This window comes from Crassostrea angulata, chromosome 2 (genome assembly GCF_025612915.1).
Source record: "Crassostrea angulata isolate pt1a10 chromosome 2, ASM2561291v2, whole genome shotgun sequence".
Classification (NCBI taxonomy): Eukaryota; Metazoa; Mollusca; class Bivalvia; order Ostreida; family Ostreidae; genus Magallana; species Magallana angulata.
The window spans coordinates 21,680,499-21,699,428 of NC_069112.1; the positions used below are offsets into that span (position 1 = coordinate 21,680,499).

General features: G+C 33.8%; 2 protein-coding genes and 1 long non-coding RNA gene across 3 annotated transcripts in view; 1 reads left to right on the top strand and 2 right to left on the bottom strand.

Moving 5' to 3' along the window:
• The window catches only part of LOC128172549 (uncharacterized), a 34,562-nt gene extending 24,151 nt beyond the window's left edge, over positions 1–10,411 (bottom strand). Inside the window, exons 1-3 of the mRNA XM_052838305.1 lie at positions 10,297–10,411; positions 7,649–8,098; positions 4,786–4,995 (exon numbers count right to left, since the gene is read on the bottom strand). Coding sequence (XP_052694265.1) covers positions 4,786–4,995; positions 7,649–8,042 — 604 coding nt within the window. The 5' untranslated portion in view covers positions 8,043–8,098; positions 10,297–10,411. The remainder of the gene's footprint in view (positions 1–4,785; positions 4,996–7,648; positions 8,099–10,296) is intronic.
• On the bottom strand, positions 924–3,891 carry LOC128172550 (uncharacterized). The gene is made up of 2 exons (XR_008242308.1): positions 3,491–3,891; positions 924–1,224 (listed from the first exon to the last, which is right to left on the bottom strand). It is a non-coding gene; the product is annotated as an uncharacterized LOC128172550 (long non-coding RNA).
• Positions 10,412–11,796: 1,385 nt separating the features above from the next.
• On the top strand, positions 11,797–18,544 carry LOC128172554 (uncharacterized). The gene is made up of 3 exons (XM_052838309.1): positions 11,797–11,935; positions 17,375–17,522; positions 17,851–18,544. Exons 1-3 carry the CDS (start codon positions 11,870–11,872, stop codon positions 18,336–18,338), a joined length of 702 nt encoding a protein of 233 aa, XP_052694269.1. The 5' UTR covers positions 11,797–11,869; the 3' UTR covers positions 18,339–18,544.
• The last annotated feature ends 386 nt before the right edge of the window (positions 18,545–18,930 follow it).

Below are 18,930 nucleotides of genomic sequence, written 5' to 3' on the forward strand. Positions count from 1 at the left end.
GAAAGCTAATGCAATTCTGAGAAAAAGAATACCACATATTGCCAATTCCATTGAGGTTTAATAAAAATATGGCCATTTAAGTGAACCCACCATTTCCAATTTCCTTTAGTAAACACAGATTTACAGGGTTCTCCATAGTAAAACATCTTTACCTGACCTTTTAGAGGTCAACTTTTGTTCAACCACCTTTAAAAAGAAACCTTATTCAATACAACATACCCCTACATGATATAATCATGATAAAAGCTTCACATCACTTAGAAATACCCTTACATGTATACCCCCCACCCCCCAATCTTTTGATTTTCATAAAAAGTCAGGGTTTGAAATGTTTTACCTAATTTTATGAAACGTGTGGCAATTTCCTTTAGTAATTTCTCACACATATGAAAACAATCATCAATGATTCTAAAATTTGATCTTTATTTGTTTATTGTATGATTTGTACCATTTTAATTAACAAATAGACAGCTGTCCTGCTTGTGATTTCTTGTTTTCGTGAAAAAAGTAAGCTAACAATCATATTTAGTGAATATCTAATCTATTCTGATTTCTAGTCTCCTTCTAACCATGCTAAAACAGTAAGTTACAACCTACAAGTTAGACATCTGCCTTAAATTAAAATTAAATTCAAACACACCCAGGTAGCTGGAGACAGATTGAGTTGATTTCAATGAAAAATTTTCAAATTTGACATGTTTTTCTACTTTTTTTTATGCATATATACCTTAGAAAGGTAGAAATAGGTTGTTTCTTGTTCATTTCAAAAGTAATTATCATAGCAGATGTTATTTCAAAGTCAAATGTACATTTACATATCCTACATGTAATCTTAATGCAGACAATTAAATAGAGGGGGGGGGGGGATTTTTCAATTATGTAAACACATCTAAATATCTTTATGAAATAAAAAATAAAGGAAACATAATTGCATACTTTTATTGAAAAACAAATTTTCACAGCAATTATGAATTTCTTTATAAACAGCCTTAATTTTGTTTTCATAATTTCTTATCAAACACAAACCACAACATGGCATGATGCTTTCTTCAAGTTCCATTATTGTTTATGCATTATCGGATTTAATTTGAATTACCGGTAAATAGTCTGTAGAACACAAGGAATATGCATGTGGATAGAGGTGACAGGTTAATCTCAGGAGCTGACCCACAAGAATCAACAGGTACCGGTGAAAGCCATGTGGCAACAAGAGTCTGTTTTGAGCTGAAATAAAAAAAAAAAATAATTAGCTGTGTTTACATACATGTACTAGTAATAGCTGTGTTTACATTAACATATGCATAGTATTTCTGGAAAAAATACACTGACCATGCAGTGTAATAGGTATGACTTATCCCAATACATGACATAACATTTAGGCAGTACAAGATCAAAAATTTGCATATCAAGTCATAATATAATATTAAAAAATTTTCATAGGTATAAACACTTATCAAATTGAGAGAGAGAGAGTTTGAGAGAGAGAGAGAGTTTATTACCGTACTTGTAGTGCAACAGTCAATATTTCAATTCGTAAATTACAAACGAATATTACCCACCGAACAGCGTCAAAGTACATGTACTGGTATTAGCTTCTGGTATACCATTTTTTATCAATTCTACTGTGTTTTTTTTTTTTGCAAATAAATTTAGCAAGGGTTTTTGCTTATTTTCTTATAAATTACATGTTTTAAAAACAATACTATGTGTAATAAGCATAAAACATGTATGAGTAAACTTAATGAAGAATTTTTAATAAATTATTTTTCACAGAATGTGGTACATTACATGTATGTCAATCTTTATAAAACTAGCGTATATTTCATGCGCCATAAATTGCAAGTTTTTTGTAAATATCATTTACTTGCATGATAGGTATATATGGTCTAACCAAAATTTTCTTCACAAAGCTACAGCTGTATGTACCACAAATATGTTTTGTCACAAGTATACATTTAAAAAAAAACAACCCCAAATTCCAACAGTTGAAATAAACTCAACTCATTCTCTGATAAGTTCATTGTGTTTTGTGCGTGCATATCTTATTTGTCTGCTGCAACATCAGCCAATCAGCGGTAAGCTGAATCCACAAAAAGAAAGTTTGTGTTTTAGGAGCGGGTAAATTGTTTATGCGACACTGTCAAGAAAACCACACCAAATAATAACAGGAAACATAAATATTCACTTATATGTATTGTGTTGTAAAGTAAAGGTTTTTAACACTTAGACGCTTATTGCATCTTGCAAAACATGTGATGACCCTTATCTGTCATATATCTGATATACATGTATATGTAAAAGATGGGAGAAATAACGACGGAACAAACTGGGATTCGAACCTGGCCCTCTGAATCTCTAGTCAAGTGCTCTACCAACTGAGCTACATGTATCTGGCACCGGTATTCAAACCAGTCTGACCGTCACATTCCTTCCCCCTTAAATGATCTTCACCCTCGAAGATCACCCCTGGCAGGAGTTAACCTGTTAGTTCCTGGGGTTGGTCACAACACCAATATTGTAACAGGATGGGAGAAATAATGAAGGACCAAACCGGGATTTGAACCTGGGCCCCCTGAATCTCTAGTCAGGTGCTCTACCAACTGAGCTATCTGGCACTGGTATTCAAACCGGTCTGATCATCACATATATAAAGAATTATTTTAAACAATGTCGTTCAATAAAAAATAACACGCGCAACCTTCAGTTTTTGTCTGTAATTAATCAATATTGGCGTGCGATCAGTTCTCGCCGAGTACCATTTCTCACCAGTGCATTGTTACGTCATTTTATCAACACATAAAATTATATACGAAAATATGATGTTACAGTGCACCAGCGAGAAATGGTCCTCGACGAGAACTGCTCGCAGGCCAGTACTGCCAGTAGTCAGATTAAAAAAAGAGAATAAAAAATTACATTTAAAACATTAACAAGGACAATTTAAGTACACATCATAACTGCTAAACAAGAAAAATTATGTGAACTGGTAGAATGGTACGCATAGTTTTAACTTGTAAACTACATGTACAAGTACATGTACCGGGTACCCGTTGGTCTGCTAAACCTTTCTAATGATACAATGATTGGCATCATAAAGATATTAAAGTCATGTTTTAACTCTGAAGTCTGAAGTATACAATTTTATTTACTTGAAGTTATGTCTACAGGATATTCATGACTACATTTGGAGTCTTCTGCACAAGAATATATGATATGTTTCTAATTAGACCCTGCTTTGAATTTTGAGTTGAAAATTCACAATCTGTTATATTTTTCAATAGATAAATTCAGTTACCCTTTCCAGTCCCCCATGAACCTCGAGCGAGTCTAAACATCCATGAAACATGTAAAAATTACACGTTAGCCTAGTAAACAAACACCCACACCATAACAAAAACAAACAGTGTGCACGTACTTACATGTACATCTATACTATATACTAAATTTTAACTTTAACTTTTTTAAACTTTAAAAGGAGTAAAAGCCTCACCTTCTTCAGTAACATCCACATAAATCACACACTTTAATGTCCATCTTTTCCCCTTTATTACTCGTAGCTTATCAACGGCTGATCGTCGACAGAAGTGTGGCTGTCAGAATTTCCTCGTAAACGATTCCAAGAGAAAAATATCCTCCTTAAACAAATATGTAGTATTGTTCCCTGTGCATGTTCATATGTTTCACAGTAAATTGAAAATGCATTTGTACGTCGAAAGAATACACAACTTCTCTTCTGCATTACGGCTCTCTCTTTTCTACAATGCCGTTCGTTACTGTTTACATTCGGCGCGCGCGCGGGGGTTACAAACAGGGGCGCCCCGACAAATAGTTGCACACAGAACGTTAAAATAATGTGTGTTCATTGAATTCATAAATGATATAGATGAAAAAAATGAAATTGAATCACAACTATTTATCTAAGACGCAACACAACGTAATGCAGTATATGCCTGGGCCTTAAAGTGGCATTTGTTCGCTTGTGTCTCTATGTAGACAAATTAACTCGTTCATGTAACGTTACGATTCACACATATTTGTTTTATGAAATTTGAAAAAAATAGGGCACAGAACTTTTTAAATTTGATACCAAATGACATTATTTAATATATTAACAATAACTGAATTAATTTTTTTTCATAAAATGATAACGATTTTTGCTATCAGAAAAATACGTGTATGAGCTGCTGACCCCTAATTATAGGGGCCAGCCCTTTTTTCTTAATTTTAAATGAAAGCTCTCGTTATTCTAAACAACTTTTGTTCTATATGTATTAACAAAATATTTTTAGTTTAAAGGTTATAATACAAAAAGCAACAAAATTTCAGCCCCGAAAAAATCTTAAACTTTGGCGACAAATAGCTCAAAAACTAACAAAGAAATTACCAAAATTTTCATGCCAGCAAAACTATAAAATGTTACCGACAATTTCGCAAAATTTCATGCATCTATCATCTGTAGTTCCCGAGATCAACTCTGGACAAAAGACCCCCCAATTTTCAATTAAAGGGCAATAACTCATAACCGGAAGTGAATTTTAAAAATTTGAAAAAAACGTCTAGAGATATTAATATCATCTACATACCCTTAAAGTTTCATAGCAATCAGACAAAAAATGTTCGAGAAATCTCGTGCACAAAATTTGCGGGAAAAAAAAAAAAATAATAATAAGAAACAGTAGAATAACAGAAGGGTTTTCCGTTGAAAAACGGAAAACCCTAAAAAGAAACCGAAGAAAAACAAAAGGGTCTTCCGTTGGAAAACGGAAGACCCTAAAAATACCATACCTAAACTAGTATCACCAAAGGTTCCGTTAAGTTCACAATTGCGCTGATCGCAGGGGCAACCAATTTTACATTGATCTGCGCGATTTTTGTTGATCAAATAACGATTGGTTGTTGCCAGCTTCCCATAAAAATGATTGGCCAAAAGAAGAGATAACTCTGTCTCTGACAGCTGCTCAAGGTCATCAACAGGTAAACCATTGCCTTCATCAACTGCAACATTTTAAATGAAACATAAAAACCTAATATAAAATATATTAATTAAACTAAAACAAAATAAACCTTTATTCACCATATTTCTAATTTGAGGTACATGTACTAGTAATAAAAGAGACTAGTCACTATTACCTGCCAGTAGCTATTTTTTATCTAGAAAATTTATATACAATGTCATGTACGTTTTATCGAATGTTTATATTTTGTTGCATAATTTTTCATTTATATATATGAAATTGTAAAAAAATGTCAACATGTAAATTTATTTATGGTAATTTGGTAACCAAATTATCTACCAAAAATAAGCATATTATTTTATGTGTATATATTAATATATACATGTATGAGCATGTATTAATATACATGTTTTTAAGACAGCAAGATAGATACTTTTAAACGTCGATCCTCTCAATGAAAACATGTACATTAATATGCAGCATTCATATAAAAAAAACCCAAAGTACTGAAGTACTGATGGGAGTTGATTTTATCGATTATCATTTATTTTAATATCAATCTATCTTGAGTGTCAATTTGTTTCTAGTTTGTATTTAATTACGCACTTTTTTATAATATGAATTTTTAGACTTTTATGACAAAAATTTCGAGAAATCCCTTATGAATCATGTTGTGTAATATTTAAAGATAGATTTCAACTACTAGTATGAATTAGTTATCGAAACAATTCTAAAACTTGTATGGATCCAAGCACTATTGATATTGAACTCTAGTCTCATATTTCATATATTGTGGCGTCGGTAGCCTAGTGGTCAAGGTGCAGGACTCATGACCGAAAGGTTGTGGGTTCGAATCCTGGCCACAGCAGGCCGACGTTGTGTCCTTGGGAAAGACACTTTACATGTATTTCCTCACTCCACCCAAGTGTAAAATGGGTACCTGGCTATAGACAGTGAAAGATATTGTCAGAATGCGAGTGTCTGAGCGTCTTAACGGCTGCCGCACTGAGAAAGCTCTGGAATGCTTTAAGGTCTGCTGGGGTAATAATTGTAAAGCGCTTTGAGAAATGCTTAGGCAATTTAAAAGCGCTATATAAAAGCTTGCAATTATTATAATTATTAGTCTCGTTTAACTAGACGCTCGGCTGTCTCCGTTAATATCCGTCAAGCAAGAGAGCCCCCTCTCTGCTTGTTGCAGATTTACAGAGACAGCCGAGCGTCTTGTTGAACGAGACTATATTAACTCTGGCGTAGGAATACATTAGGCTACAAAAATATCTAAATTGTTCGTAGTATATAAAATTTGACTATTTTCAAAGTGATTATAGATAAATTTGTTTGAAAATTGCTAAAAATAAACAAAGTCATCATTTAACAGGAAGTTGACATCCGATTGGTACAAAAATATATCCCACGATATGGCATGCCTTAACACACACTGTAAAAATTTCAAGCATCTGCGATAAATAGTTGCTGAGATAAATGCGACAGAAATTTTTGTTACGGAGGGACAGACAGACAGACACCCAAGGGTAAAACAGTATATCCCCTCTCCTTCGGAGCGGGGGTATAAAAAACCATATAAACGTAAAGTTTACTATAATGATACAGTTAAACTAAATTTTGACCTATGTGATTATGGAGAACACAATTAATAGGATAATTTCATGCTTACATCAAAGTCATTTTAGAAATGATGTTTAAAACTGGTCAAAACTGGTCATCTCTGGCACTTCCATACAAGCACCCTTTATCACCGTAGGTACATCAAACATTAGACGATCAATTAAAGAATACAAGACTTAGTTTACTACTGTAAATGTGTTTATTTTTATTCCTGGCTGTGTTATTTCTCTTTTCAATATATTTCAATTAATTAATTCCATCCTTACAAAAACAGACCAAAGTAGCATGCCGCAACAAGTAATTTCAATTTGCTTGTTTTAAATTAATTCACCTGCCAATGAATACATGGAATATGATGTTTTATTGGAGACAAGTTAGAAAGGGGGTGGGGGGGGGGGGGGGGGGGTAGGGGGAGGGTTCCTAGTATTCTATTTTTTTTAGCTAATAGTAGGGCTGTGACAGCACTTTTTGGTACAAGAAATACAGGACCCTCTCAATTTGGAAAATCGTTGACATAGATCTTTTTATAGTCATAATGGAAAAATTGAACATACTTATATTCTCATTGAAATGACTGTTTATCATGATTATCATTTATTTACATTCTAAAATTCCAAGTTTTACATCACATATGCTGTTGAAACATTTTATTGTATATTTTAATAAGAAAAAAATAATCCCTGTCTTTTAATTAATGAAGTGGGAATTTTTTTCATGAAATTTGGAAAATCTGGGGGGTTTTTTGGTTCCTTTTTTTTTGTAAGGCCAAAATAAAATTAGGGTTTGTTTAGAATTGCCTCCTGCCAATTTTATTTGCAAAAAATAAACAACTTTTTTTTTATCAGGAGATTTTTATTTTTAACCAATTCTTAAAATTAGTTAAACTTCTAGTTTGAAAAATTAACAAGAAAATTCCCTCCCCCCTGGGTCTAGAAACCTCCAGGCGTCAATTCCAAACAAACCTTTTTTTTTAAGAATGGCCTCATAGTAATGGATCCTTTGAGTTTCTCTGGTTCAAATTTGAGGTGTAACTTAGTGACAGCCCTCTACAGAAATATGTCACTTACTTGATTTAATGAATGACAGCAACTTCCTTAACACAATTTGCTTCTCCTTGCTTTCAGGTATTGTTTTATTTTCTATGAATTCTATAAGCATGTCAAGTCCATGGCGGAATATATCTCCCAACAAGAATGCTTTATTCGACTCCATTTCTACGTCACAATACGCTTCAGAGAATGATTTGCCGCGGTTGGAATCCGCTGCGTTACAATTACGAATTCTGATTGGCCGAAGTGTTACCGACTGTCTGTATGCCTCATAACATAGGCCATCAAGTGCTATGGCTAGTTCTGTTTTTAAATAATCAGAAATATCTGGGAAGTCATAATTTGCCTTTGCAGGTAATGAAGCTGCAAGACTTGTAGACACAGAAGAGTCATTTGTGCTTGAAGTTGCCATGACAATACTTTTGGATGGGGTGGATCAGAAAAGCTGGCCAACTCCTTCCTCCAATTCTGAAGTTAAAAATTAAAAATAAAAATAATACCACAAAGCAAAGAATGAATGCCAATGAAATCAAAATGTTAAGCATAAAGAAATACTGGATTACTTTAAACGTATAGCATGTATTTCATAATAGTAAAGCATGTACAATACTAAAACTGGCAGAACACCTTGCATAAATTGTGACAATTTTTAAAGCTATTAATCCTATCATCCTTAATACTGTTTGCAATGTAAAAATCCCCATGATAGACTTTCTATTTTTGGATATGTATAAACCTGAAGCCTTTAAAATAATCTGGACTTTTTTCATTTTGGTGAATGAATGTAATTTCGGCACAAAGGTATTTATGAATATCGAGATACAGTCAAAACTGCCAAAGTGGTCACCTTTCAAATGCTGTCATTTTATTTCCTCCCGGTTAAATATCCTATATGATTGCCCTCTAAAAGGCAGCCACCTGTCTATTGTGGTCAGCAGTCATCATGTTTTGATTCGAAACTGAACTTTCAACATGCATTTGATTAGGCAACCATTTTGGTCAGTCTCACGATTTACACCCGGGGATTTTAACCATGGCTTCTGAAAGTCAGGTAACTTATGTACACAATATTTATATGCCTGAAGCAAAAGAGGCCAAATCAATTGATGTAATATATAACTGGCAGTTCAGATAGTCATCATACAGATGGCAAAAAAGTAAAATTGTTTAAACATGCATTTACAGTGATTGTTTTTTATATAATCTCATGAAATAGGTGTCAAAAATGATCGCAACGAGGCTAATAATTGTTTTATTGAGGTTTTTGATGATGACAAATTCTTCAGTTTCTAGATCTATTCAAAGGTCACCTCTGTTACATGTAAGTGGTCACTTTGTGTGCCTCCCAAATGTGACTGCTTAATACAAGTTTGACAGTATTACACAAAGACTTGTGGAAGCAAAAACTTGGAACAGAGTACAGATGCAAAGGACACTTGGACCAATAAATAACACAAAGTTTGACTATCGCTTTCTTCTTCACAGTAGATCTATAGTATGTCCCAAGTTATTTTTTCCCCACAGTTTCTTAAATTATTGAATAGTTATAAATACCTCTTGATTAAAACGATGTTCAATCAATGGTATTAAAAAATCCAAAGATTTCCCTTTTGAAACGCCCCCTCTAGCTTGTCGGGTTTCAATACACAGGTAAAAATAGAAAGTCTACAGAGATTTTGCATTGCATCAGCCATTGTTAAGCCCGGATGATAACACTGAAAAAGTGTGCGAGGTATTCCAAGTGACTTCCAAATGGAGAAAAGATGTCAACATTCCCCAATAAAAATCTCCGTAGAAAATCTGTTTTCGTTCCTGTGAATTTTTACGAGTGAAAAATGATAATGTTTGAATGAAGTTATCTTGGACATTTTCCCTTTCATCGATTCCAATTGCACTTCTTTCACAGGTATGTGTATTTTTATCAAAAAATCATCCAAATGTGCTGCATAAATATTTTGGGGCAGACTATACATATATATTTTTGGAATTACTTGAAATAAATACATTGTAGTGTTTGGGGACTCATTCCCCGTACGGGCTATCTAATAGCCCGTGACGTCGCCACACGGGAATCTGCACGAGCAAGGATTCTACCGTCTGCAGCCAGCGAGAGAAGACGTAGGACATGTGCTAGACGAGGCGACAGGCAAGTCCAGTGGCAACCCACGGATATCATCAGTGATCAGATAGTGACTGAGAAATATACATATACTATAACATGTAATTACATGAGGCATGACCTAAAACCCTTCCATCTCCGAAGCGGAGAAAATCATACGTTGGAATAGACTCCTCCTAGCTGCAACAAGCTTTAAGGTAGCCCTCTCCTGATTATTTTTTTCGGAGAGGGCTACATTATTGCAGCTAGACTCCCCTATACTCTTTGTCGACTCTCCCGCGTTAGGCAGATAGATTCTATACGGTGTTATAGGTTCAACCACATTGGCTGCTACGTAACGATAAATACTAGGCTAATTTTCTTAGGCTACCAGTACCACCACACAGGGAATTACAAATCCCACAACCACAACAAACTCCTATTCCTTGACACAAAGTTTCAGAACTTACAGTAAATTAAGTTCATTTGCAAGAAGTGTTAAGTGTATATCACGCAGGCCGATATAAAACGAAAGAAATTCTCTTAATGTAATCTTAATACCGCTTACCTTAAGCTTTTAACACTAAGAGCTGTCAAACTTCTCTTACGATTAGTTATGAGACTGACATTTTTTGTAAAGTTTGTTCGTGACGTCAGGCACCGTACTTTCGTTTTGAAACAGTATCGTTTCGATCGCCATTACTTTCGGACCTGGTAATTTCGACCTTTTCTATAGTTTTGAATCCAACAAAGTTACATTTTCGAAATATTTACATAGAGGAATTGAATCTTTGAATAACATTGATGGCATTTTATGCGAATTAACCTTATCAAATTTAAACTTTAATTTAGCAATATATTAATTTTTTACCAGTTTAAAACGTACAGTACATGCAGTTCCCGGATCGGTTTCTTTCGTACATATTCTATAGGCAAAATTGCGTGGATTAGCCTTTGATTGTTCACTATTAAAACTGCCGTAAGTAATCTTATAAACGTAACTTCCTTATATTTTCGAAAGACGCAGTACAATAGTAAAAAAAAATTGTCACTGGCATTATTTATTTTTTATTATTTGAGACCTAGAATTCACCCAGTCTTAAATTCGCCCACTGACAACGAGGGCGAAAGGGACGAAAATAAAACGGGGGCGAATATTTCCCTGTATACAGTAGATAATCTGGTAAAATAGAATTTAACATAATTCTGCAGTTATAATGCAACTAATTACAGTTTTGTTTGAATGGACTGGCTAACATTCCAAAATGAAATTCAATATTGTTAAAGCTTTCATATTTCGTCAGGATGGAGCCCTATCTAGAATAGACAAGTTCACCATCAAAAGATATTGGGTTTACAAAAACCATCAACATACACTGTACATAGCTATCCTGGTGAAAAAAGCAAATTTCATACGACACAGTTATACTGAAAATACAATTATTAGGACTGGCTTACATCATAAACTCTATATTTTTAATGTTTTCATAATTCATCCGGATTGGGCCCCACGTGGGAAATCCAATTGTCTATCGAACAAAATTGCGTCCACACTGCAATTTACATGCATAGCTAGCATTTTGAAAATACCCAAGTTTATATTGTATAGTATTAATGGGGAAACTTTTCAATGGACTGGCTAACATCATCAATCACATATTAAGGTTTTTATATTCAACAGGCTTGAGCCCTAGGAAAGACCAGTTGATATTGGGTTTACACAACCATTACATGTAACAGGCAAATCTATCCTGGCGAAAATAGCAAATTTCATATAAGGCAGTTATAATGCGAATACTATTAAAGTGACTGGCTACATTGCAAATACATGACATCCGAATCTATCATGAATTATTATAGCAAACACAGAAAAAAAAAATGATTTCCTACATCGTATATTTATATAAATTGCTATGACATGAGTAGGAAAAACATTGATATTGTTTAATAGTTGAACTAAATTATGCCGGGTTTCGAAATAACTGACATTAACTTGAAATTATTTCAAAATAGACATGGACCAATTATCCTTAATTTTATTCGACCTTTCCATAGTTGTTGCCTATCTGGCTATATAACTGCATACACTTTGCTGGCTTACATCTAATGATTTTCAAAGCAGTCATTGACAGCGGGAGAGGATGGATTCTCCAAGCAAGTCTCTATGGCTGTTAACACTGTGCTTGTGTTTGCAATGCAGTATTTCCGTAAGTGTTTTATTTGACCTTTCTATTGTTAGGACTTTCCTAGTCGATACTGTAAATTATTTAAGAAAGATGGATAGCGGAACTCATTTATTTGTATCATAATTACCTTCTCGTGGTGAAGAACTCTGTATTTTAAAGACATTTGAGTATTTTTTTTTTGAAGCTAAATCTTAAAGATTTGTTTTTTACTTAATAAAAATTTATAGGTTAAAAAGACCATATTTAGAAATTTAATGTATATCCAATGAATAATTTTTGGACAATCCTAATTCATTTTACCAATGATTTATCCCTTCAACTGCAATGTTACGTGTTATATTTGCAAAAGGCAAATTCGCCGATTATTTCATATATAATATTTTTAGTCGGTAATGTTTGAGAACCACAGACACAACCAGGAAGGATAACATAGATGTATTATTACCCGATACACATTTTTTTAATTCAGTAATTCTAGCAATTTCATTTTTTTTTAAAATTGCAAATAGTTTTATATTCTCTAGCTACTTACCGTAAATTCCTTTAAAAATGATAAAAAAATGTTAGTTTGATTTGTATATCTATTTTTCAACAGTAGTTAGCACATAATGTGCATTTTCACTTTGATCTCATTCGAGAGGAGGTTAACATTTGTTGTGTTGCTATAATTTGCAAATGTGGAATTTCGAAATGCTCATTTCATCAAATTATCTTAATAGCTTGCGGACATTTATCCGTAAGTTCAAACGAATTTATCATTATGATCACACATTGCCATTTTGAAATCACTAATGATGATTTATTTAGAAAGTAAAATAAACTCATTTTCCAACCATCCTACGGCGCCAATGAGTCTCAAAAAAAAAATACCGTCAGTACTTGAGCTACATGTTGAACTAACGGCTGCCTGTTCTCGACAATATTGGTTCGAACGTTAGACTGATTTTAAGACAACGGTGCCCCCTGTATGGTGCTGGTATATATCAACGTTCGAAATGTTTCCTGAATTTAAAGATCAAAGTATAGTTTTATGGATAAACATTATTGTAGAGACATGTTTTTGTCTTTAATAATATTATGAATTATGTTTTATTGTTGTAAAGATGTATGTACAAAGGTCAATTTTTTTTTTACAGTTTTGAGGCTTTCTCCGCTTTCAATGAAATTTTTTCTTTCATTTCTGCAATTTATATTCATATTTCCATATGAATGCTTTGAGCCAAATTTGGTTGAATTTGGTTAAAAGGTTTTAGAGAAGAAGTTCGAAATGTGAAAAGTTTACAGACGGACAGACAGACAGACAGACAGACAGACGGACAGACAGACGACGGACAAAATGTGATCAGAATAGCTCACTTGAGCTTTCAGCTCAGGTGAGCTAAAAAGTGTTAGGCTGGCACCAGTCAATAGTTAAGATTAAAAATGTTTTAATGTTTTTGTGGCAATATAGCAATAGCTCTATCATGTGACAGGCTAAAGACTTGATAACAAATGTATTTTAACTAAAAATGAATCAAAAAATAAAAGCCAAAATTCGGTGATTTGAATGTTCAACTTCTATAAGTATTTCGAGGATTCGCCATTTAACAGGGACTTTTGGACACGATTCATTCTGGACCTTCGTAATTAAACTACAGTATGTGTGTTTCAAAATTTTGATATAGTCGTTTAATCTATGAATCTTTATTGATACTTACCACGATTCGATGGATGAAAACGGCTATTGTTAAATCATCATTGTTCCTTGGGGACTAATGTTCGTGTCTTTCGTGGGTAACCCTAGCACACGCGCTTACATCCCCACGAACGTTATACAAGCATTTGTTTAGCATTTATTACAAATTCGAAATTAATACCAATGAAATTACGTCACCACGAACAAGGAATATTTTCCTAACCACAAACATTGACCCCAACGAATAAAAATGATTCCACAGTATTCATCTGATGCATACGAAAGCCGAGAAGGATCATTCGAGATTCGAGATTCGAAATACGAGATTCGAGATTCGAAATTCGAGATTCAATATCTAAATTAACCAATCAAATCATGGATCTGAAACCTGTATCCTAGCAACATCAAACTGTTCTAAATAAAGATCATTCGTACATGCTCTTTCCTACAAATAAATGTCTTAATAGCTCTTATATAGTGGTTATAAAATGGTTAAATTAACATTGATGAATTAACCCCACACAGTATAAACAATTAAATTAGAAATAACACTGTTGGCTTTGCGAATCTAAGTGGGTTTGTTTGCCCTGTATGTATTTCCCCCCGAACAATTTTAACCCGAAGTGTGTTCGCCCCAACTGTGTAAAAATCGGCTCGCGAAGAAAGATCTGTTTAATCTAAATGTTTTAGCTATGAAACGAAACTCAATGAAATAATCGACATGTCAAAATAAAGGTTATGATAAAGTTTTAAACCATAGAAGATATAATAAGATATAAGACATAGAAGATATAAGACAAAAATCCAGATAAGAATAGTGTATTGTAGGGTATGGCAATGCCATTGTTGATATGAGAGAGAGAGAGAGAGAGAGAGAGAGAGAGAGAGAGAGAGACAGACAGACAGACAGACAGACAGACAGACAGTTTTGTAGTGTCAAATTCAGTTTGATTTAGAACTTGAAATAGGTTTGATTTGTTACAAGCATATATAGACAATAATTAAGCCTCTAAAACGAGAAAAGAGAGGAGGTAGCTAGGGTAGGGCAGACCAACTAGCAAGCTTTAATTTTAACGGTGTTAGCGCACCTGTGATTTACATCGACTCTCTCTCTCTCTCTCTCTCTCTCTCTCTCTCTCTCTCTCTCTCTCTCTCTCTCTCTCTCATCACATAGCATTTCCTTTTCCGTGAGGGGGTTTGTGGTATTTGTGATGTCTTACATTAGCTAGCGAAAATGATAAAAAAAAAACATGAAATTTTCTTTAAATTATGTGCGGATGTTGCACGCCAATAATATTTTTCAGTATATACATTTCAAGAGGGGGGGGGGGGGGGCTATATAGTCCTAATTAATTTGTCAGTTATTCTGTCCCCACTTTGTTTTTTCTTCGTTTTCCAGGTTTTTTTTTATTTGGCTCGGCAAATTAATATAAAACTTTCTGTGTAGCTCCATAACGATGCACTGTAGATAAATTATGAGTAGTTTTACTTTTGATAAACAGGTACATATCCGTACTTGATTTTTAATTTGAGTCTTATAATTGGATTTAATATTCCATTAATTTAGGGTAGGAAAGAGTAGACGGGACTTTTTTGCGCATATCCTACTGTACCATTCATTCAACACAGGTATTAGCACTCATCGAGTTCGACTTGCTTTCCTTTTCTTTCATCCACTGGATTTAAAGCTATTAATTTTTGAAAATATTTTGAATTTATGGCCTGATTATATATAAATTAGAGCTGCGCTGGTGCATATATTTACCCAAATGGACTAAAATATAACCAAATGAATCTAAAAATTTTAACAAAATTAGTTTTAAACGTACGACTCTTTTTCAATTCTAATCGGGTATGTCCTTTAAAAAGATCTTGAACCACACACATTTTAGCAAATAAAACGACAATTGTTTCATTTTTTTAAGGGGAGGGAGGTGGTGCCGGTAAAGGACATGTATTGCTTGTGGCAGTTGTGCTATACTCTCATTTGTTATAATAGGTAATACTACATATTGATATAAAATGAAAGTTTCCAATTACACTGTACATGGCTTCTATCACGCATTTTGACCCGTGCGATAGTTTAAAACAATTTTCAAAGCATTTAATGTAATTCAACCGATCATTTTTGAAATTTAATTTTCTGGATCCCCGCCTGATACGTCCGCCTTCTTCTATATTATAGAATTACATGTACGTCAGACCATATGTACACATTAACTTAATCGGCTATGTTATGGGACGATAACATTTTTTATCAATGTTTTTGCAGGATATGTAACAAATAACAGCCTATTTGTGGGTTTTTGCACTGATTATTTGAGATAATTTGCCGCCATCTTTTATGCATTCCACACACCACTCACAGTTTCTTTATTTGGTGTTCTGTGTGTATGGCGACAAATTGGTAAATTTGCACCACTCACCCCTTGTAGCTTCATCCTGATTACATTTTATCTGGCTAAGTGTAATGTAGTATATGTAATACACACATCTTTGTTTGCAGTGCTTATTTACATCTTTAGAGATTTACTTACAAAAAAAGTAAACATTTGTATGACTAATATGTAATTATTGTCAATTTTGGTGCGGTGGGGGGTAGGGGGGTAGGAAACTACGGAGAAACATATGCTTTTATTTTTTCTTGTTGATATATCAATGAATGAATTATAACAAAATATATGTACAACAATTAATTTTGAAATATTCATGCACAATCAAATAAAAGGTTTTACTGTTCTCTGCACAAGAAGTCGGCAATGTGAACAAATTGGCACCCTATCATCCCTTCCTTTAATTGTAGAGAGTAGGTATCCTTCTATATTGAAAACAATTCCAAAAGTAAGACTCATAATAAGTTGTTTACTGAGGAAAAGGAAAAAAAATGTATTTATTAATAATTCCGTATGATGTGATAATATCTCAATGATTTGTTAATAATCATAGTACTAGTGTATCACTGTATGCATACATAAAAACGATAAGTAATGCTTATATTTATTAGTGAAACAGGACAGATTATTTACATTTAGATTATTTAGATACATGTACTAATCTTCATGCGGGGATCTAGAAAGGAGGGGGTCAGGGGATCTGGACCCCCTCCTCGGGAAAATTGGAGCTTATTAAATTTACATAGTAAAATTTTTTAAAATTGGCCTAGGACCCCCTACAGAAAAAATTAGCAAGCTTATGAAGTTCTCTACCACAACCGCATTTTTACACAAAAGGGGTGAATAAAACCGGGGTTTTAAACTATTACTGGTGGTGAAATACCTTAGGGTTCAAACTCATCAGGTGGAAATGCACCAGGGCAAACAAAATCACTTAGATCCGCGAAGCACACTGCATTATTACTAGTCTACTTAGATATTCTGTGTAAAAGTAAATACAAATAATTATTTAGTTAGGAAGGGAGAAGTGAACATAGCATTTATTTGTATATAAGAGCATGTACGTATGATTTTTATTTAGAACAGTTTGATGTCGCTAGGATACATATTTTCAGATCCTTGATTTGATTGGTTAATTTAGATATTGAATCTCGAATTTCGAATCTCGAATCTCGTATTTCGAATCTCGTATTTCGAATCTCGAATCTCGAATGATCCTTCTCGGCTTTCGTAGATGCATGCTAAAAAAAATCATTTTATCTAAACATGATATGAACCTACAGTTCAGTATTTTAGCGTTTTGATAAAAAACAAAACAAAACAAAACAAAACAAAACAAAAACAAAAACCCACCCTGGATTATTTATGATTATAGATACTTTGTATTTATAGGTACTCACCACGATTCGACCCATGAAAAAGATGGCTATCCAACCCATCTATGCTTACAAGTTTACCTCCACCAGTCACGTGAGAGTCCGTGGTCCCCACGATACGACCATTGAATTTACTGGAAAAGGAGATACAACGCGTGTCCAAGGTAATTTATACAAAATGTTAAATGTTTTATTTCAATGAAATACTGAAAACGTACCATTACAAAGGCTGGATGATTGTGGGTATTTTTAGACTCTATTGATTGAAGAAGATTATGATATGATCAAATCTAAAAGTTAGGGATTTTTAGTCAGTAATAGTTAATAGGTAAAAATACTTAACACACAAATCCATTACATGTGTACATGTATATTATTTCATCACTTAGTCAACTTCGTCCTAAGTTTCTACGTCATTGCAAAAATAATTCTAAAGCAATGATGATCTATGTTTTTAGCATTTTGAACAAACAATCACCTGTTTTTCTGCAGTATCCGATTTTAGTGGTGTATCCGAGTTTGAAACAACAGTCCCCGTAACAGAGAGGGCCATACTGTACAAATCAGACACCGCCTCGGAACAAATGATGTTCTTTCTGGGAGACAGTCTAGAGGACTACCCATCAGAAAGCTATGTATACGGAGAGACAGACTGGCAGGTTGGCATCACAAGGAACATCGACGGCCAATTCACAACATACTCATGCACGGCAACTCGCGATGAAACTTCTGGCAACGACCGAAGATACATCAACTACGATTTCAAGATTCAACTGGAACAAAATGGCGCTATTCTTAGCAGCGCTATGGACTATGTCGATTTTGCAAATAATGTGGCAACGGGCTCGTACGACATCATTTTAAATACTCAAAACCTAAGACGTGATGGGGTTACAGTAAAAAATCTCTATGTAGAGGTTCGCGTTAGGCCTTTGTATAGCGTTGACAGGAGTGTTAAGTGGTGGTTTTCACTACTTTAACCGATGGCGGCCGTTACCATTTTTTGACGGATTTATTTTATTCAGTGTTTCTCTTTGAACTGAAGCTTAATTTGGAGCTTTTTTCTATATCTTGACTTCAAAGTTTTTTAAACAATTGGTAAATAAAAAGCTAAATGTCTATTATTCTAGCTTTAATGAAAAAGGTTAATAAAAATGTATGAAAAAACTAAATAAACGATTGTTTTGATAACATGTACAAGACGCATGCTCTAAAATTTTCCATTACTTCCAAACACTTAAAATTGTGTAAAGGTGTGCTTATACATGTACAACTTACATTGTTTATATGATATTTTGAAAGAAAACCACTTTAGGACTTTCACTGCCATTTTGCGTAGTTGGTCATAGGGCGAAAACACATTAGTACAAATAATGACTTCATAAGAATTGTAAAAAAAAGTACAAAAATCATGAATGTCATTTCAAACGTGATTAAACATTTGTTTTTATTCATCAATAGCTACTACATCCATTATTCAGTAAATTCATTCAGATGAAACCGAATCATAAGACATTGACACAGACGAATGATAGGTTTGGTTTTGCTGACGATATTTTTTTGATCCAGAAG

Excerpts from the sequence above, each read along its gene's own strand:
- LOC128172554 (XM_052838309.1), top strand. The coding sequence starts at position 11,870 with ATGGATTCTCCAAGCAAGTCTCTATGGCTGTTAACACTGTGCTTGTGT. Across the intron at positions 11,936-17,374 it reads GTTTGCAATGCAGTATTTCC|GTACTCACCACGATTCGACC; the intron begins GTAAGTGTTTTA and ends TTGTATTTATAG. Across the intron at positions 17,523-17,850 it reads AGATACAACGCGTGTCCAAG|TATCCGATTTTAGTGGTGTA; the intron begins GTAATTTATACA and ends GTTTTTCTGCAG.